This window comes from Microtus oregoni, unplaced genomic scaffold (genome assembly GCF_018167655.1).
Source record: "Microtus oregoni isolate MIOR12 unplaced genomic scaffold, Mior012 000013F_ref0000133, whole genome shotgun sequence".
Lineage (NCBI taxonomy): Eukaryota > Metazoa > Chordata > Mammalia > Rodentia > Cricetidae > Microtus > Microtus oregoni.
The window spans coordinates 2693709-2711671 of record NW_024543072.1 but is presented as its reverse complement, the minus strand read 5'-3'; the positions used below and the strand labels follow the sequence as shown (position 1 = coordinate 2711671).

Sequence of the window (17963 nt, the reverse complement as noted above, 5' to 3'; positions counted from 1 at the left end):
CCAACATCAAATTAAGTGGAGAAAAACTCAAAGTGATTCCACTAAAATCAGGAACAAGACAAGGCTGTCCACTCTCTCCATATCTATTCAACATAGTACTCAAAGTTCTAGCTAGAGCAATAAGGCAACAAAAGGAGATACAAATTGGAAAGGAAGAAGTCAAACTTTCACTGTTTCAAAATGATACAGTATGCTCATGTCATCCCAAAAATTCGACATAGGAACTCCTACAGCTGATAAACATCTTTGGTAATGTGGCAGGATTCAAGATCAACTCAAAAACATCAGTAGCCCTCCTATATACAAATGATAAAGAGGCTGAGAACTTTCTATATAGCGTAGGATGACCTCAGTTCTCTTGCCTCTAACTCCCAGTCCCTGAGCTTACAGGCTAGTGCCCCCATGCCTGGCTTTCTTGTTTTCCCTTTGAGCCACCATAAGGTAAACAGATGTTTGCTGATACACACTCCAACCATACTACCCCAGTGTCAGAGCCAGGCAGTCACACGTTGTCATCTGAAGCTGTAAGCCAAAATGAATGTTCCCTCTTGTTCCTGTGTACATAGCAAATGCCCTCCAGAGACTCCTGTGTTTGATCGCTCAGTCCACCAGACAGCAGCACTATTTGAGAAGGTCGTAGAACCTTTAAGGGGTGGGGCTTAGCTGGAGGAAGCAGTCACTAGGAGGCAATCCAGACAGACCTGCTTCCTGCTCTTGGCTTTGCTTCTGACTCTGAAATCTGAGGAAGCCACACTGCCAGCTCCTACCACCCATGACCAAGGTAATTCCAATATCATGCCTGTCCCACCATGATGGACTGTACCCTCTCAAACCGTGAGCCCACAGAGACCCTTCCTCCATTGCCATGGTGATGAGAAGAGAAGATCTTGAGCCATGACTCCTGACTTAAGACATCCCTGGATTTTAAACTGTGTTTCACCTTCCCTGATGTCTTAGAGGTCCTTTGCCCCAGCATCGGTTGGGATTCCCCAAGGTGTCACCCCAACCAACTCTGTCCCACACCTATCTCAACCCAGAGCCCCAGGAAGTTGTCCTCCAAACAGCCACCTGCTTCTGCAGTAGTGGCTCGTGAACTCAGAGACGGACAGCTGTCTTGGTTACATGCTTTATTGCCCCCATCCTTCCCACACATCGAGCACTTGTTCCCGAGGGTTCAAGTCTTGTACTTCAGCAGAAGGCACCATGTTTACTTAGAACAAACTGGGGACAATATAGTCAGTATGGACACCATCGATTAACCCTTCCCCATTGTTGTGGACAAACCAGCAGATGACTTTGGTGCCAACCATGGCGTCCTTCCTGTAATCTTTCTGGGAGCCCCTGGAAACAGAAGAAAAATGAGTCGCTGCAATGCGCAATGTGAGCGACATAACTCTGAGCATCGAGGGCCTAAGGGTGGGGGAGCTGGAGATTCTTTTTTAGTGACTTTGCAGGATCTCACATGTCCCAGGTAAGCACCCTGCTACTGAACTACACCCTGCAACTGGTCCCCAAGAGGGGATTTTATTTTTATTTTTTTTGCTTGATTTTTTAATGCTTAAGGCAGGGTCTCCTGTAGCCTAGACTGGTCTTGACTTGCTATATAACTGAGGACCTTGGACTCCTGGTCTTCCTGGCCCAGCCTCCTAAGGGCTGAGATTATAGGCATATGCTGCCATGCTGGCTTGAAGCTCAAGAACTGAGAGTTCTATTGTCAAGGATGAAATCATGTGATTGTTCTTTCGAGGGGGCCATCTCTGAGCTATTCCTTGATTAGGAGGAGTCTAAAAAGGCCAAAATCTCAGACAGAAATGAGGGTACCCACAGAAATCAAGGGCCCACTAAACAAAGTGACATGCAAAGAGGGCTCTTCCCTCCTTCCTTGGTACTAGGTGGGGTGATGGTGTCAGAGATGCCACCTCACCTTGTGACAGTCAACCGATGGCTCTTCACCACCATTGTGGCATCTGGCTTTGTGGGGTCAGAGCCTGGGTGGGTGTCAAACACTTCAAAGTCAAAGGGGTGGAAGAATTGGCCTGGGAATAAAAACATTAGCTGTCAGCCTCTGCCCGTTGCCATGGTGACGTGGACAGCTGCCTTTCAGGATTGATGCAAAGGCTGCGTGGGCATGTTGTGAAGCAGGTACAGGGTGACTACATGGCTTTGTGCATTCTATCTCTGGTGGTTCCGAGAGACTAAGCAGCCTGCAGTCTGAGCATTGCGTACCCAGCAGCCCATGTGTCTGCGCTGACATGCGGTGACTGTCCACCACGTAGAACCCTAGGAAGTCCTGGTGAACCGGATGTTTCTTCCAAACCTGGTGTAGGACGATCACAAAGTTAACCCCATCTCCAAAGGATATCACCATATTTTTCTTCCTGTTGATTGTTACAGACAGCCTAGAAGAAAGGGGGAGGGTATAGACAGTGAGACATAGCGGCCATGACACTAGCCATCGCAATCAAGGGCATTTCAGCAAGCACAGGGCACCTGAGGGCACATAGATCCCAAACACTGCTCAGAGTCGGGATGAGGCTGCCGCAAATATGTCATCTGTGCCCTCCACAGAGTGGACCTCAGCCCCTCTGTGGGCAGGAAAGAGGCCTGGGTCCAGCTCAGGCTCTGTGTGATCTTGGGCAGACTATACCCTCTCTGAGCCTCAGGGGCATAGTACACTAGCCCTGCCCACTAAGCTCTAGGGATTGCAAAACCAGGAAAAGCTAAGAAGCATTGGGAATAGCAGGATCAGCAAGAGGAAAATGTGTTACTTAGTCCTTCCCTCCTCCTCCTCCCTTCCTTTCCTCCTCCTCCTCCCTTCCTTCCCTCCTTTTCCTCCTCCCTTTCTTCCTTCCTTCCCTCCTTCTCCTCCCTTCCTTCCCTCCTTCTCCTCTCTTCCTTCCCTCCTTTTCATCCTCCCTTTCTTCCTTCCTTCCCTCCTCCTCCTCTCTTCCTTCCCTCTCTTCTTTCCTGCTTAGTTTTAAAACATTTTAAGTAAAAAAAGATTTTTCATACAGTATATTTTATCATGTTTCCCCTCTCCCATCTCCTTCTAGATCATCCCCACCCAACAATATGTTCTCTCCCTCCTTTCCTTCTGCATACACACAAATAAATACGCAAAACCAAAATCAAAACAAATACAATCAAACAAAAGACCAACAAAAATGCTTAAACAAGAGATGACAAAACAAAGGATCCATAAACAAAACAAAACATGGATTTTGCTTTGGGGCTGCCCTGGAGTGTGGTTGATGTACCCAGTGGCACTCCGCGAGACAAAACTGATTCTTCCTTTGCCGCTGGGTATCAATCGCAAATAGCTTCTTGGTTAGGGGGTGGGACTTTGAGTCCACCTCTCCCTCTCAGTGCAGGACCCCATCTGACTTGAACCTATGCAGGTCTTGTATGTGTTGTGAGTTCATATACTAGGCTGGAACTCGCCATGTAACCCATGCTGACCTGGAACTTGTGGCATCATCCTGCTTCTGCCTCCCATGTACTGGGATTACAGATGTTTGCCATCACCCCCAACCAGCCTTTCTGTCTAGGAATGGGTTCTTGCTAGGGCTGGTAAAATGGCTCATTGCATAAATGTGCTTTCTGTGCAAATTGGATGGCCTGAATTCAAGCCCCAGGACCCATATAACTCATGCAAAAGGAGAAGGAGAGCCGGGCGGTGGTGGCGCATGCAGGGGGATCTCTGTGAGTTCGAGGCCAGTCTGGTCTACAAGAGTTAGTTCCAGGGCACCAAAGCCACAGAGAAACCCAGTCTTGAAAAACCAAAAAAAAAAAAAAAAAAAAAAAAGGAGAAAGAGAAAACTGACTCCACAAAGTTGTCCTCTCTTACTTACCCACATGTATTGTGGCACACACACACACACACACACAAATAATAATAATAATAATAATAATAATAATAATAATAATAAGAAGAAGAAGAAGAAGAAGAAGAAGAAGAAATAGAATTTTAGAAATGGAGTCTTGCTATGTTGCCAAGGTCGTCCTTAAACTCGAATCCTTTGCCCTTCGGCCTCCCGAGCAGCCGTACTGTGTGTGAGCACTACACTTGGCCTTCATCCACTTCATTTCATCCTCACTTCCCTCAAACTGAGCCCTGCACACTGTCCGGGTACAAACTTTGGCTGACAAGGGTCCCAAGGATTGGTGCCCTATCCCATGGTCGCCATCCTGTGGGAACTGAATCCAGGCCATCAGTCTCTCTTATGACTCCTGCGGCTGTCCTGGGATTGGTCTAGATCCCTCCAGCGCTTCCCCGCCTCCTCAGACTGCACTTGCCCTTGGAGATACAGTCAGAGAACTCACCCACTCTGCGTGATCGTGACTGTGTCTAGCCAACTGAATGTGCTCAGTGCATCCCCATTGCCCAGCATGATCTTCTCTGTGGTCACCTCAATCCGAAAGTCCATCCAAGCACTGGTGATGCCCAGTTTGCCAAAATAGGTTTTCCCTGTCCTGGAGTTAGGGTTGCTTCCCTTGTCTCCAATGATCTGTCCAGTCACAGTGATGCCTACCAGAGGGGTGGGGCAAGAAAAGAGGCTAGGGAGGTCCTCCAGGTCCATGCTGGCCTGTAGGGATGTCTTCCCCTTCAGCAAGGCATGCTGAGCGGAGGCTGAGACAGGGCCCCAAGAAAACACCAGGGCGTCAGAGCCAAATCCTGTTCTAGAAGGTCTGAGGCATGCTGCCACATTGTGGGTCTTCTCTCTTTCCTGGGTCAGGGGGTGTTGTGAGAGGAGAAGCCACTCCCTATATACCGGCTGGCTCCACCCTCAGAATCAGGCTGCCTGTCCGCTCTAAGCGCCATCTCCACCGTCCACTCTAAGCCCATCTCTACCGTCTACTCTAAGCCCATCTCCACCGTCGGCTCTAAGCGCCATCTCCACCGTCCACTCTAAGCCCATCTCCACCGTCCACTCTAAGCACATACTAACTCTGGCTCTTTGGTAGCTCCCACCTCCTTTGTGCAGAGTGCTCTGCACAGGAAGATGGATAATTACCAGGCAGAGGGAGGAGGACCCGGTCCATGAGCACTCAGCCTGATAGAAAGATCCCCAGCCTGCAGCCCCACCTGTGACTGGGTCCTGAATAAGGCGCAGCACCGTGCCAGGCTTCTCGTCAATGTTGAAGCAGATGGTGTCATTTTTCTCTGGGACTTGGATGATGAAGTGAGGATCCCCATCCACTGAGGGCACATCAGAAAGTGGACTAGCTCCAAGGGCCCTTCCCTGTACCACAGGCCTTCCCAGGCCAACTGGCCCTGTGGGCAGGAGCAAGGCACCCAGAACCCTGAACCTTGACCAGGGAGGAGCCAAGGAACTCACCATAATAGTAGGGGGTTGAAGGAGACTGGTAGCCCGCTATGGAACAAAGTGAGACCAGACTGAACACAGCAAGCTGTCCTAGAGAGATCTGGGGCCTCCACTCATAGTATGGCTTATGCCTTTCCCATTTGACACCCCCCCCCCCAATTATTTCATTTCCTCTTTCCCCTTCACCATCATTCAGCTTCCCCAGGACACCTGGTCAATCTGCCTGTGACAGGTTGATTCGGACCCACTACCGAAGGGAACAGGGCAGGGCAAGCTCGTGGTGGTGGGCAAGGCGGGTTGCAGCATTTACTCACTCAAGTAGGCCATGGACGTGGTCTCTTGGGTGGCTAGTAAAACACCAAAGGGCAGACATGAGCAGTACCCAAGGGCTTCCCCACTCCCAGCCTAGTGCTTTCTGTCACCCTGGAGCCTACTGGTATCCACCGGGGCTTTAACATTGGCAAACATGCCCAGGCAATCCCTTTACAGGGCTGTTGATAGGACGAATGCCATTTTAATGCTAATGAGCATGTTCTGAAATAACTAAAATACAAATCTATTGCAACATCGGCCTCCCTGCTGTGAGCAATGCAGTAGACCTCTGCCCCTGCCCGTGAACTCTTCAGTCCAGACGGCATGGGTGAGACCCATCCTATTGTGTGTGGTAGCTCCTAACACACAGGAGCCAGCAATTGCTTCTAACAGGGCTTCCCTGAGGGGAACGATGTCCTACTATATTTGTGCTCCTTAGAGATGCAAGAGGGCAGCTTGGCAGGAGCTGAGTCTTGCCCAGTGTTAGTGGGCCAGAGGGTATGAGGTTCTAATTTTACCGTGAAAGAAATGTGGAGTGCCCTGGCTCCCAGAGACCTTCAGCATGGACTCTGGGTCCCAGATGAGTCACTGCTTGGCAAGACTTGTAAAGGACTCTTGTGCGGGTTGCTGGGAATCAGGCAAAAAGTGCTAGGTACCACAAATCTCATTTTTGAAAACAATGGGACACTGCCATTGCCTGATCCATCTTGAGAGAGGGAAGTAGGGAAGCCATCTTCAACCAAATGAATGGAAACCCTAAGATTCTGAGGAGTCAGCCTGAAAGCTCCCTTCAGTCTGTCTCCTCCCTCTCTCCCTGTCTTCCTCTCTCCCTCCCTTCCTCCCTCTGTCTCTCTTCCTCTCTCCCTCCCTCCCTCCCTCCCTGCCCCCTCTCTCCACCCATCCCATGAAGCTTACCTTCTAATATGCAGGCACAGGCACGGGGGCGGGGTGGGGGGAGAGAAATACATTAGATATAAACACTGACTGGGGCCATGGTAACCAATCAGAGTGGCCCATGGCCTGACTTAGAGCTAGCTTTGTCCCCATATGGTGTCCCTAAAACCAAGAACTCCTAGGAAACAAGGACTGTGGAAAAAGAGGTCTTTGATCCCCCATGCCTCTGAGTGCCAGGCTCCCCATGAGTCTACAGTACACATTTGGAGCTCCCCTGGGGAGTAGTCTGGAGTCTTGTAGAGGATTTTTTGGCCTCAGATTCCAGTTCTTAGGGCCTCTTTTTCTCACAGATCTCACTCAGGTCCCTGGTAGTTTGTTCCAGGTATAAATTTGGGGTTTGAAGCACCTCTTGCCTAACTGAACCCTCCTGTGCTATAGCTGAAGGTCCTTCCTTGTCATGCCTAGACGTGTGCTCATTCGGCTTACCTCCCTTGGGAGACAGAGAGACTCTGGCCCACACCCCACACCTGCTGCCCTTTACTCTTGCCATACCCCCTCAGAGGCTCCCAAACCTGCTCCTCTTCTAAAGGTCTGGTTCCCCAGCCCAGCCAGTTCCTCTGCTGGATTCTAGGGCCCAGGGTCTTAGAGACGGGGTTCTAGATTCTGGCCTCCTCTCCCTGTGCCCACCTTCCCCAGGCTTGTCGGCAATGGATGTCTGGTCCTCATTGTCCTCAGGCTTGGTCACCACCATGGAGGTCAGTGGGGTCACAAAGTGGTACTTGAGAGACAGCTCCAGGGCCTGGGCTGTGAGGTTCTCCTTCTCCTCCCCATGGGCATTCATGCTAAGAGGAGGAACAGTTCAGAGTGAGCCCAGAACACACCTGCTGCTTTTACACACACTTCCACAACCAGACCAGAATCTCCAGGGACAGCTCAGGAATGCCCCCCCCCCCCCCCACTGCCCACATTGTTGGTCCTGCTCAGTGGAACTCACTGGGGAGAAATACCGGTTCCCCAGCTAGTTTCCTGAAACATTTGGGCAAACTATTTCCTCACTAGGAGTCAGTTTCTCCACCCATAAAATGCAAGGGACTTGGAATGGCTCCTGTTGTAATCACTCATGATAACTGCACGCAGAGCACTTGATCTGGGCCAAATGTGCCGGAGTTTCGTGGCTTCCTTCTTCCTAAAGAAACTCTTGCATTGCCCCCCTCCACCCTCTGGGTACTGGGGCTTCTCACCGTTGACGTACCCCTCCCCCACTCACTGCTGTTCAGCCTCCTTATCAATGGGGAGTGCTCATGGGGGACAGCAAGAGCTGAGGCTCCCCTGCCCCAGAGGACCCTCCAGCCTCTGACCTTGGCAGTGTTTGCCTGCTTGAAATGGCGAGCAGGGGTAGGACACAAGGAAACATGTATTTTTGTGGTGCATGGCCGGCCGACTCACCGTTTCTCCAGTAACTGCTCGATAGTGAGGTAGGCCCAGAGCCGCTCAATGTAGTTCCCAAAAATGTAGCCTTGCTCCTTCACGGCGGCATCCATTTCCTTCATATCCACCTCCTCTGTGAAGGTCAGGTCGTTCAAAGCCTAGGTAGGATAGGAGCAATCAGGGACTTGAGAGCTGGATGGTGGAGTTGTGCGAGCCAGGCTCAGATGCCCCTCCTGGGGTCCAGCACACCCCAGGCTCAGTTCCCACTCACCCCATGACCCTTCACGTCTGCTTTGAAGTTGTCCATGTGGCTGTCCACCAGACGCCCCGCTACAACGATTTCAGAGCCGTCATAGAAGTGTGGGTAATTGCTTTTGGTGAGATCCAGGATGGCGTTCTCAGGATATTCCACCTCCACGTTCATCAGCAGTGGGTTAGCAACCTCCTCGTAGAAACCCTGGTAGTCAGGTCAGGACCCAGTCATTTCAGACCCGCCAGGATAGGTGTGGAGAAGCCCAAGGTAGGTCTGTTTCATAGATGCTACCAAGCGGTATTTAGTCCCCATGGGCTGAGCTGCTCTTTTCCCCTGATCTTCTTTTTTTTTTTCTTATCTCTTTTCCCCCGACCCCCAGACAGGGTTTCTCTGTGCAGCCTTGGCTAGCCTGGAACTCGCTCTGTAGATCAGGCTGGCCTCAAACTCACAGAGATCCGCCTGCCTCTGCCTAGGATTAAAGGTGTGTACCACCACCGCCCAGTATTGATATTTACTTCTAAATGGCCCTGTCTGTGCCCTGGAGTCTAGGGGAGCACTCCCTGTCCTCCCTCTCTTAAAGACAGGAGAGAACAGGAGCAAAGGACAGAATTCTTTGGATTAAAAAAAAAACAAAACATTAGCCAGAGAAAGTAATGTGTGTCAGAGAGCCAAGCTCTGGGGTCCCCTACAAGTGGGGGTGCTGCCAACCAGCAGGGAAGGTGGCTTGCTTCAGAGTGAAGAGTGAGACACGCATTTGGCTAGCAGATATTTTTAAAGATTATTTTAGCATAGAAAGATCTGTTATAGGTCGAATTGGCACTGCATCCCCAAAGCGCTCTTGTTGCCCTAAATCCTCAGACTACAGCCTTGTTTGGAAGTAAAATCTTTACAAAGATAATCCAATGATGTCATGAAGTTGGGCCCTCGTCCAGTGTGCCTTGTGTCTTTTTTAAAAGAAGAAACTGAATGCAAACACACAATGAAGGAATGCCTGGGAAGGCCCAGGGAAAAGAGGACCACAATGAGTCAAGAATAAAGTCTAGGGGCTGGAGAGATGGCTCACTGTCTAAGAGCACCAGCTGCTCTTCCAGAGGACCTGGGTTCAATTCTCAGCACCCACGTGGCAGCTCACAACTGTCTGAAACCTCAGTTTCAGGGGAACTGACAACTTCACAGGGCATACACACAGGCAAAACACCACTGCTCACTAGATAAAAATTTTAAAAAAATATTTAAAAAAAGAATGGAGACCTATACAGACCTCTCCCTCAGAGGGAACCAACCTCCTGTCACCTTGACCTTGTAGCCTCTAAGATGGGGAGACACGTGTTTCTGTTGTTTGAGTCACCTCATCAGTGGTCATATACTTTTTATGACAGACTCAGTAACCACAGTCCTGTGCAATATTAGAGCGTATTTACATAAAAATTGTTCATTGCTTTTGAGGCGTATACGTTTACTGGATGTCTTATGTTTGATCTGCCAGGCTTGCAGAGGAAGCAGCTCTGTGTTATGGAGATTAGAACAAGAGGCAGCAGGAGGCAGATTTCAAGAGAGAAAGCGCCCTCTAAGATCTGGGAAGAGCTGCCTGAGAAGCAGCGCGTGAGGTAAAGCGAACCTGCAGCTGCAAATTGGCATCGGAGTCTTCATAAATGCGCCGGGCAAGCCCATGGTTCTGCAGGGCCATAGTCTCCAGGAAGTTATAATTCAGATTGTTGCCAAAGCCCAGGTTATACAAAGGGAACTCGCCCCCGATGGCATTCCGGACGTTCTCCTGAATCTTTTCAGGTCTGCTCTCACCTGTAGAAAGCGCTGTTCATTCTGGGGACCTGAACACCTCCTCTGTCTGGGGAGATCTGCACATCTAGTAGGGTGCCTTGGCAAAGAGAGGCATGTACCTGCCTTTGAGGGGCTCACAAGATGCTGAGGGACCCCGGGAAAAGATGTCTAAGGTCTTGTAGTGAGCCGACTCCAGAGTTGAGAAGGTAGGCAGGCACTCACCTTGGGTTCAAACCTCCCTCTCCCTCACCGGTATTGGCATCCCCGTCTGTCAACATGATGAGGATGGAGGTGCTCCTCTCTGGGACAAGGTTCCGCTCCCGGGCATCCTTCAGCATATGGATGCCCCTCAGCAGCCCATCATTAATGTTGGTCACTGTATATAGACAGAAAGATAGAACCTTTGGGTGGGGTGTCCTTAGGGTGCCAGTACACAAGGCTGTTGAGAAGAAGAAAATTGGGACAGTACCAATGAGAATGCCCTTGTACCAAGGACTGTGTCAGCCAGTACACAGAAGCACTCAGTAAATGTTGGCATAAGTGGATGAACAACACAGATCTTCACACGGGCATCAAAGGGTGCTAAGAGGCTCTTAGGCACGGATGATTATATAGCACCTTAGCAACCAGTCAGGCGGAGTCACCAGGAGGGAAAGGAGAGTGATACAGATGGCATAGGTGGTCTCCATAGGAAACGGGCAGGAAGGGTTCTCTGTGGCCCTACCACACTGAGACCCGTGAACTCCAGGATCATGGTTAGAAATGCTAAGAAAGGGTCCCCCTAGGCTGCACAGAAGTCACCCTGATGTCATGTCTCCAAGCCTGTGGTCTACCCCCAAGGGAGAGGCATGCCAGACACGGGCTGCTGGTGCAGAGAAAGGAACGGCTAGGATACACATCTGTGCTACCCTGACCCTTACTTCCTTGATCACGGATATTCTTCACAAATGCCCTGGCCATCTCAAGGTTTGCAGGGGTGGCTTGGACTAGGGTATCTTTCCAGGTGGTCACATCACCGCTGAACAAAATGAAGTTCAGATAGTCATCTCTTTTCATGTCATCCAGGATTTTGAGGAGGGCGTCTCTGGTCTGGGGGAGAAGGAGAAAAATAAGCCATAAAGCTGAGACCTGAGACCAGAGTGAGCGAGGTCACTGCCGAGCCTAGACTGACTATGCTGTTCCTGCTGTCTTCATGAGGAAGCATTGCCTAAGGCCCCCAACTCCTGGTGAAAGCGGGTAAAGGCTTGGCATAGTCTTATATTCTGTCTCATTCCTCCTTTTCCACCAGAAACACTAGCATTTTCCCACTTAAGAAAAAAAGCATCTTGGGCTGGAGAGATGGCTCAGTGGTTAAGAGCATTGCCTGCTCTTCCAAAGGTCCTGAGTTCAATTCCCAGCAACCACATGGTGGCTCACAACCATCTGGAATGAGGTCTGGTGCCCTCTTCTGGCCTGCAGACATACACACAGACAGAATATTGTATACATAATAAATAAATAAATATTAAAAAAAAAAAAGCATCTCCCAGCTTGGTCTACAGAGTAAGTTCCAGGACAACCAGAGAAACCCTGTCTCAAAACAAACAAAATCAAACCAAAACAACACCCCCCCCAAAAAAAAACAAAACAACAACAAACAAAATCTCTCACTTTCTACACCCCAGAGCTGCTTTAGATACGGGGAGGGGTTGGGTGGGCGCAAACCTGCTCGATTTTCCGACCATACATGGAGCCGCTGACATCAATCACAAAGACGATGTTCTTAGGCACCACTGGAAGGCCTTTTGGTGCAAAGAAGTGCACGAAGTAGCCATTGACGACCTGCAATGGTGGGAGAGAGATGGGGGCCAATGCCCATTTAACAATGCCTCTTCTTGCAAGTAGCAGAGGTTTGTCACTGGAGGGGAAAATGTCCCAAATCCCCTCTCCAGGAGATGCAAAGGATCTGGTGATAAAGATGGAGGAGAGGGATGTAGCTGCAGCCCCTTAGGACCCGGGACTCTGCCCACCATGAATATGGATTAGCAAGGCTGACGGAGCCATGAATGTATACCTGCACGTTGCCTGGAGACTCTCTGTTCACGTCATAGACGATAGTGAAGTCCCCATTGAGGAGGGAGTCTGCACACGTTGGGCATGAGCGCTGTTGGTCTAAGCTGGGCTTGAAAGACACATGCCCCTGGGAAGAGGAAGGAAGAACATTTCCCAGTTTGGTTAAGGCTCCCCACTGATGGACAGGGAAGGAAAAACCTCCTGATAACAGAAGTGAGGGTTTGGCACATGAATCAGGTGCTAACTCCCCATGGATTAAGCCACTCCCATGCCTACCTGCTGAATCCCTCCCTTCCTTGGCTGATCAGTAGCTGCCTAGAGCAGGCGTGGTTGCTGTTTTCATTTAGCCTTTCCCCTGTCTTTTGACTGTCTCATCCTAACCCTTTAGCTCAGCGCCAGAAGTTACTGGGGCAAGGGAGTGTTGCTCCGTATGAGAGAACTTTGTGTTGAGTGGTTTCGCACTTGGAGTTGGTACCCAGAGGAGAAGGAATAGTGTGGGGAAGAGAGTATTAGAGAGAGGGGCTAAGACCACACCCTGGAAGTCAGCAGCTCTCCTGAATGCAGGCTCTGGGAAAGTCTCCCTGGAGAGCATAGATGACCGAGATTTGCTGTTTATATTTTCTCATCCACTTCCCATCAGCACTGGGATCCTGCCCTGGAAGAGCTGGGCAGGGCTCTGTGACTGGAGCCAATGCCCAGCAGCAAGAAGGGCGTTCTCCTTAGTGCGCCATCCCTTAATGTGGAGTCAGCAAAACTCGCCCCAGGTTCTTGGTCTGCATCCCCTCTCCTGTCCATTTGTCATTTATAAATGGCTTCCTTCCCTCTTTGTTCTTTCTGGTAGATCTGAGACTCCAAATCTTGTAGCAGCTCAGCATCAGCCCCCTGCCTCCAGTATCCTCCCTGATGACCCAGTTGACTGGGACAGATCACAGATACCCCTGCCATGCTGAAATCAGCAAAGTCAAGGCCTAGGTCCTACCCCCTGCACCCCTAGCCCACCTTTTTCCCTGAGAAGGACTTGGTGAGGGCACTTCCCAGAAGGTCATTGGTGATGAATGAGGCCTCAGCATCCAGCATGCTGATGCCCTGAGGCTCAAAGATGTGCGCATCAATCTGAAATGGCCAAATGAAGGAGATGTCATACTGGGGCGACACAGAAGTCTGGGGCACAGCCATGGTGTTTGCTTTTCCTTTTAGCCTTGATGGAGGGAACGTGGACCGGTTGCAAGTATTCCAGAAGCACTTGCCGCACAGTCCTCAAGAGCCCCAGCACTAAAGCCTCCTCCCCTCAGTTCCCAGTGGCTGTGGAAGAAAAGCCATCCCAAACCTGTTGGCCAAGTACAGGAACCAGGACTTAGAGATGCATCCTTGGCTCTGCTCTAAGATTTGCCCCTCCTCCTCCCACCCCCACCGGCGCATTGCCCTTCCCCAGGCTCTCTGTGGTTCCAGGCAGGGATGAAGGATGAATCAGAAATGACTGATTACCTCAAAGTGTCTGACCAGTTGTTTGGGCTGGACCTTAATGTACATCTCGTACTTGCCCTTGTGCCTCTTAAGCAGTTCTTCATAGGTTAGCTCAAAGGTGACCTTGCTGCCAGCAGCCACGTTGACAGACACTGTGAATTTCTCCAGTTTTCTCCCAGAGGCCCTGGGTAGTGTACAAGATGGTGCTTAGCTCAAAGACTTCAGGAACCCATCATTCCTCTGCCCTGGGTTCAAGTCTCAGCTCTTGGGTTAGAGAGCTATCTATTCTAAACCTCGTCTGCTTTAAAATGGGATCTTCTGAGGACACACGCAGTTTGCTATCGCGGTAATCACAGCTATTTGCTTCTATCAAGGCCCAAGGTCTACACGTACTTGACCAAACCAGCTGTCTTGCCCTGGGACACAGCCTTTTCATATTGCTTCTTGGCAACTTCCTTCTCCTTGATGTTCCCAGGGTAGGTGACACCATCAATGGTCCTACAGATAAAGAGTTTAGGGGAAGGGCTGTCACACTGGGCCAAATACCCCTCAGGAGGTAGAGCCAGCAGCTATGGCGGTACCCACAAGGTGAAGTTGGTGATAAAGGCTGTCTTGGGCAGTTCCACATCAAAGGAAACCTCCTTGGCCTTGTCTGCACGGTTGACAGCCCTCGTGGTGACAACATTGTGAGCAAAGCGGGAGGTCACCTTGCAGCTAATCTTGGTGCTGTAGACCTCAATGCCATCGACCACCTGTGGGACAGGTGGGCAAAGATGGCTGGTAGTGACCCGCCAGTCTGCACTCTGGAAAACCCAGCCGCCAGCCCTGCTATTTCCCTTCCAAACGCTCCAGGGTGGGCTCTGAAGTCCTGGGGTCCCTTAGTTCTTCCAGTTCTCCACACTGGAAGTCTGGGCAGTATCCTTTGTCCCACATCCAGCTGGGGACCACAATGTTCATGCCCCGCCTCCTTGATGCTGTAATCTGCACCCAGCTGCAGCCAGGGAGAGTTTAGAAAAGCCCAGCTCCGAGCAGGCCCCGCCCCAAGGAAAGCCTTCCCAGGGCTCCCTTTGCCCTGACCTAGATTCCTCTTGAAGGGTCCTGCCTTTCTGTATGGGTCTTGTGTTACACGAGGCTCTACTGGGCTGGGGCCATAGGCTGTTTTCTGGCTCTGGGGGTTGCTGCCATTTCGATCTGTACCTTCAGCAAGTAAGCAACGCTCCGTTCTGCCCCTCCCACCCTGTCTGTATTTGCCGGAATTTCTTACCCCTTCTGGGAGGCTCCGCTTCTGTAAATGTAAAGACAAACAGAGAGATCAGGACAAGCATGAGGTTACCAATGGCCTGGGAGCAGGTTCCGGGCTAGGGCCAGGTCTCAGAGACACGGGACCTTTCAGGCCATGTGTTAGAAAGAGACTAGGAACAGACTGAGAAAGGGGTATGTCACCAGGTCCCTTACGGAGAGGCGCTAGATCTGACCCTACACCGTCTCATGCTTTGTACTCTCCCAACTCACTCAGCCTTCCATTCTGCTCCCCCTGGCCCTGGTCTTGTCTCTCTAGTTAGCTTCCCAGAGCACCTAGCCACACATCAGGCTCAGCTCAGCATTTTGTCAAGGTCTCTACACCACGGGCCTAGCCTTTCACAAGTGAGGCCCAGGAGTTTGAATAGCCCTGCTCTGGGTTAAACAGCAAGCTAGTTTATCAGTCAAATCTGTAGCTCCATTCTCCAGAGTTCAGAGTTGTCCCAGTAATACAGTGTCCAGTCCTCAGCCTCCTCCCTGCACCCCCAGCTTAGGGGCTTGGATGAGCTTTTTTTTTTTTTTTTTTTTTTTTTGCCTATTTGACCCTCAAAATTCTGCTATCAAATGGAAAGCTAGACTCACCTCTAGCAGCTTGAGGGGGCTTCTTGGAAAGCCAGAGGTCTCTGAGCCAGAGAGCAGGGCCAAGACAAGGCAGGGCCACCACATAGTCACCATTGCTAAGCACACAGGCCTGGCCTGCTTTCCTTATATACGCCAGCCCAGTGTTTTCCTGGCAGGGTGAATGACCTGCAGCGTGGGGCCAGGGCAGCGGAGGCACACAGCAGATCCGGGAACTGGGGGGTGGTGGAGCAACAGAGGACCCAGTTGGGACAATAAACAGTGTTGGGGCTTTGCTTCTGATACTCTGGAGTCTGGAGGCCCTCGGGAAAGCAGACGCTGTGGGAACAAGTGGCCGCTGGCCTCCTTGGTTGGGGGGGGCGGGATGGAGGTGGCATGAGCTGCATTTAGAACAGCTGGCAGCTCCACATCTAGGGCTCAAGGCTTTTGTCCTTACCACCCACATTGCCCCTAGACTGGGCCTGAATCCCAGTTCCAGCCCTCACAAGGCAGCCACCCTCCAGAGAGACCCCCCCCCACCCCCGATGGCGGAGCCCTTTGCTTCATTACTGGATGTGGCTGCCAGGGACCCATGAACAGAGCAAATCCTCAGGCCTGTGACCTAGCTCTCTGAGATCTGACTCCAAATTACTTTTCTGAGTTTATTCTCCCCCATTGGCATCTTTTTTTTTTAATATTTATTTATTTATTATGGATACAATATTCTGTTTGCATATATGCCTGCTAGGAGAGGGCACCAGACCTCATTACAGATGGTTGTGAGCCACCATGTGGTTGCTGGGAATTGAACTCGGGTCCTTTGGAAGAGCACGCAATGCTCTTAACTGCTGAGCCATCCTTCCAGCCCCCTCCCCTCCCCCATTGGCATCTTTACTTCAAGGACCGTCCCTTCCTTCTGCCTGTCCGAGAGCCTTGGTATCTTCTTCCTTATTAGATCAAAGGTGCTTTTAATAAAAAAAAAAAATCAGTTCTGGATGGCTCTCAGACCATCACGTCCTAGTCATGTGGCCATTCATAGCATGGTGGCATATTTCATTTTTAAAGATATATTTTATTTTAATTATGTGTTAAGTGTCCATTTGTCTGCATAGGGGTATGTTCACACGAGTGTAGGTGCCTGTCCCTGCCATGGGTGCTGGGAGACGGACTCAAGTCCTCTGCAGAACCAATACAAGGTCTTAAGCCCTGAGCCATTTCCCCGGCCCCAGCAGGCCCTCTGGGAGTCTATTCAGTTACCTTGTGCTGAGATTTGTGTGATCAAGTCTCAGTGTCCCTTCCTGGACAAGACAGGCCCCATCATACTCATTCTGTGTCCCAGGACCCTGCCAGCATCTTGGCACTTCAAAAAAGATCAGTCTTTCCGCATGAGGGCTGAGACCTCTTTTTTAAAAAAAAAAAAAAAAAAAATTATTTATCATGTATACAATATTCTGTCTGTGTGCCTACAGGCCAGAAGAGGGCACCAGACCTCATTACAGATGGTTGTGTGCTTGCTGGGAATTAAACTCAGGACCTTTGGAAGAGCAGGCAACGCTCTTCTGAGCCATCTCTCCAGCCCCGGGGCTGAGACCTCTTGAGCCGCACCAGGATCCTGCCAGCCTCCGGACTCTTCGGGACACGAGCCCCACACGCCCACCCACCAGCCTTCGGCCTCTTCGGGACATGGACCCCACATGCCCACCATACCATGACTTCTCTGCACACCCTCCGTATGCCGAGTGGAGCAGACCCTGTCTTCCTGGGCTGAGGCCGCCATGTTATGGATGGTGCCATGTCCTCAGCCGAAAGCTCTGGGCCCGACTATCAGACTTACAGAGCTCTGGCTGCAGAGAGAGACGGCCTAAAGCAGAAACTGAGGCTAAACTACAGGAAGCTTTAGCCTGATGCTTGGAAGTGACAGGAGACACAGAGCAGTGATAGGGCTACCAAGTCAACAAAGAGGGTGAGTGGCAGGGGCCACTGCTGGACCCTGCCGAGCAGACCTGTTCTTTAAAAAAAAAAAAAAAAACACCAACGCCCGGGGGGCGGGGGGGGGGGGGGGGGGAGAGAAGGTACAAAACCAGGTCTCTTTCTTGGCTTTGGGGATGTCCCGGTCCCATGGCCGTTTTCAGCGCCTGCTAGCCACTAGGCTTGGGGTTGAGGTGAGCATGTTTTTCCATGGTTTCTTCTCGGCACCCACAGCTACCTGTGGGTCCTTTCCCTGCCTCTTTCATTCGGACCACCGATTCCTCCCTAGACACTTGCAGCGAGGGAAGAATGGCCACTCAAAATAGAAATTCTATAGCTGCTTAAGACAGACATCCAAAAACCTGAAGAAAACCAGAATCACGCAAAATTAAAACTATACAGACTCCATTAGATTTCTAGGCTTTTCAGCTGCTCATTCCTCAGAAAGGGAAGATGAGCAGGTTGACCCAGCTAGTTGGCAGTCCTACTTTCCCAGAATGCCTTTGAGGTAAACTGATTTCTCAGCCTCCAGTGACCCCCCCCCCCCACTTGCTGTTGAAGGACTCTGTGTCCCGCAAGCTGGAGTAGCCTTTGAACTCAGAATCTATAACAGCTAATACTGTGACTTT

The 17963-nt window shown here is 50.8% G+C and overlaps 1 protein-coding gene across 3 annotated transcripts; it reads right to left on the bottom strand.

Moving 5' to 3' along the window:
* Positions 1-1114: 1114 nt before the first annotated feature.
* On the bottom strand, positions 1115-15509 carry LOC121455319 (inter-alpha-trypsin inhibitor heavy chain H3). Of its 3 annotated transcripts, none has more exons than XM_041662995.1 (22): positions 15391-15509; positions 14774-14794; positions 14095-14261; positions 13903-14007; positions 13531-13693; positions 13045-13158; positions 12047-12172; positions 11698-11814; positions 10914-11082; positions 10244-10369; positions 9833-10014; positions 8233-8418; positions 7980-8119; positions 7221-7375; positions 6555-6557; positions 5642-5674; positions 5340-5375; positions 5087-5200; positions 4324-4528; positions 2227-2399; positions 1925-2036; positions 1115-1341 (listed from the first exon to the last, which is right to left on the bottom strand). In XM_041662995.1, exons 1-22 carry the CDS (start codon positions 15481-15483, stop codon positions 1212-1214), a joined length of 2670 nt encoding a protein of 889 aa, XP_041518929.1. In that variant the 5' UTR covers positions 15484-15509; the 3' UTR covers positions 1115-1211. The 3 variants fall into 3 exon arrangements, with proteins under 3 accessions (XP_041518929.1, XP_041518930.1, XP_041518928.1); XM_041662996.1 differs by having other exon boundaries at positions 5340-5372; XM_041662994.1 differs by lacking the exon at positions 5340-5375 and having other exon boundaries at positions 5087-5275.
* Between the last annotated feature and the right edge of the window lie 2454 nt (positions 15510-17963).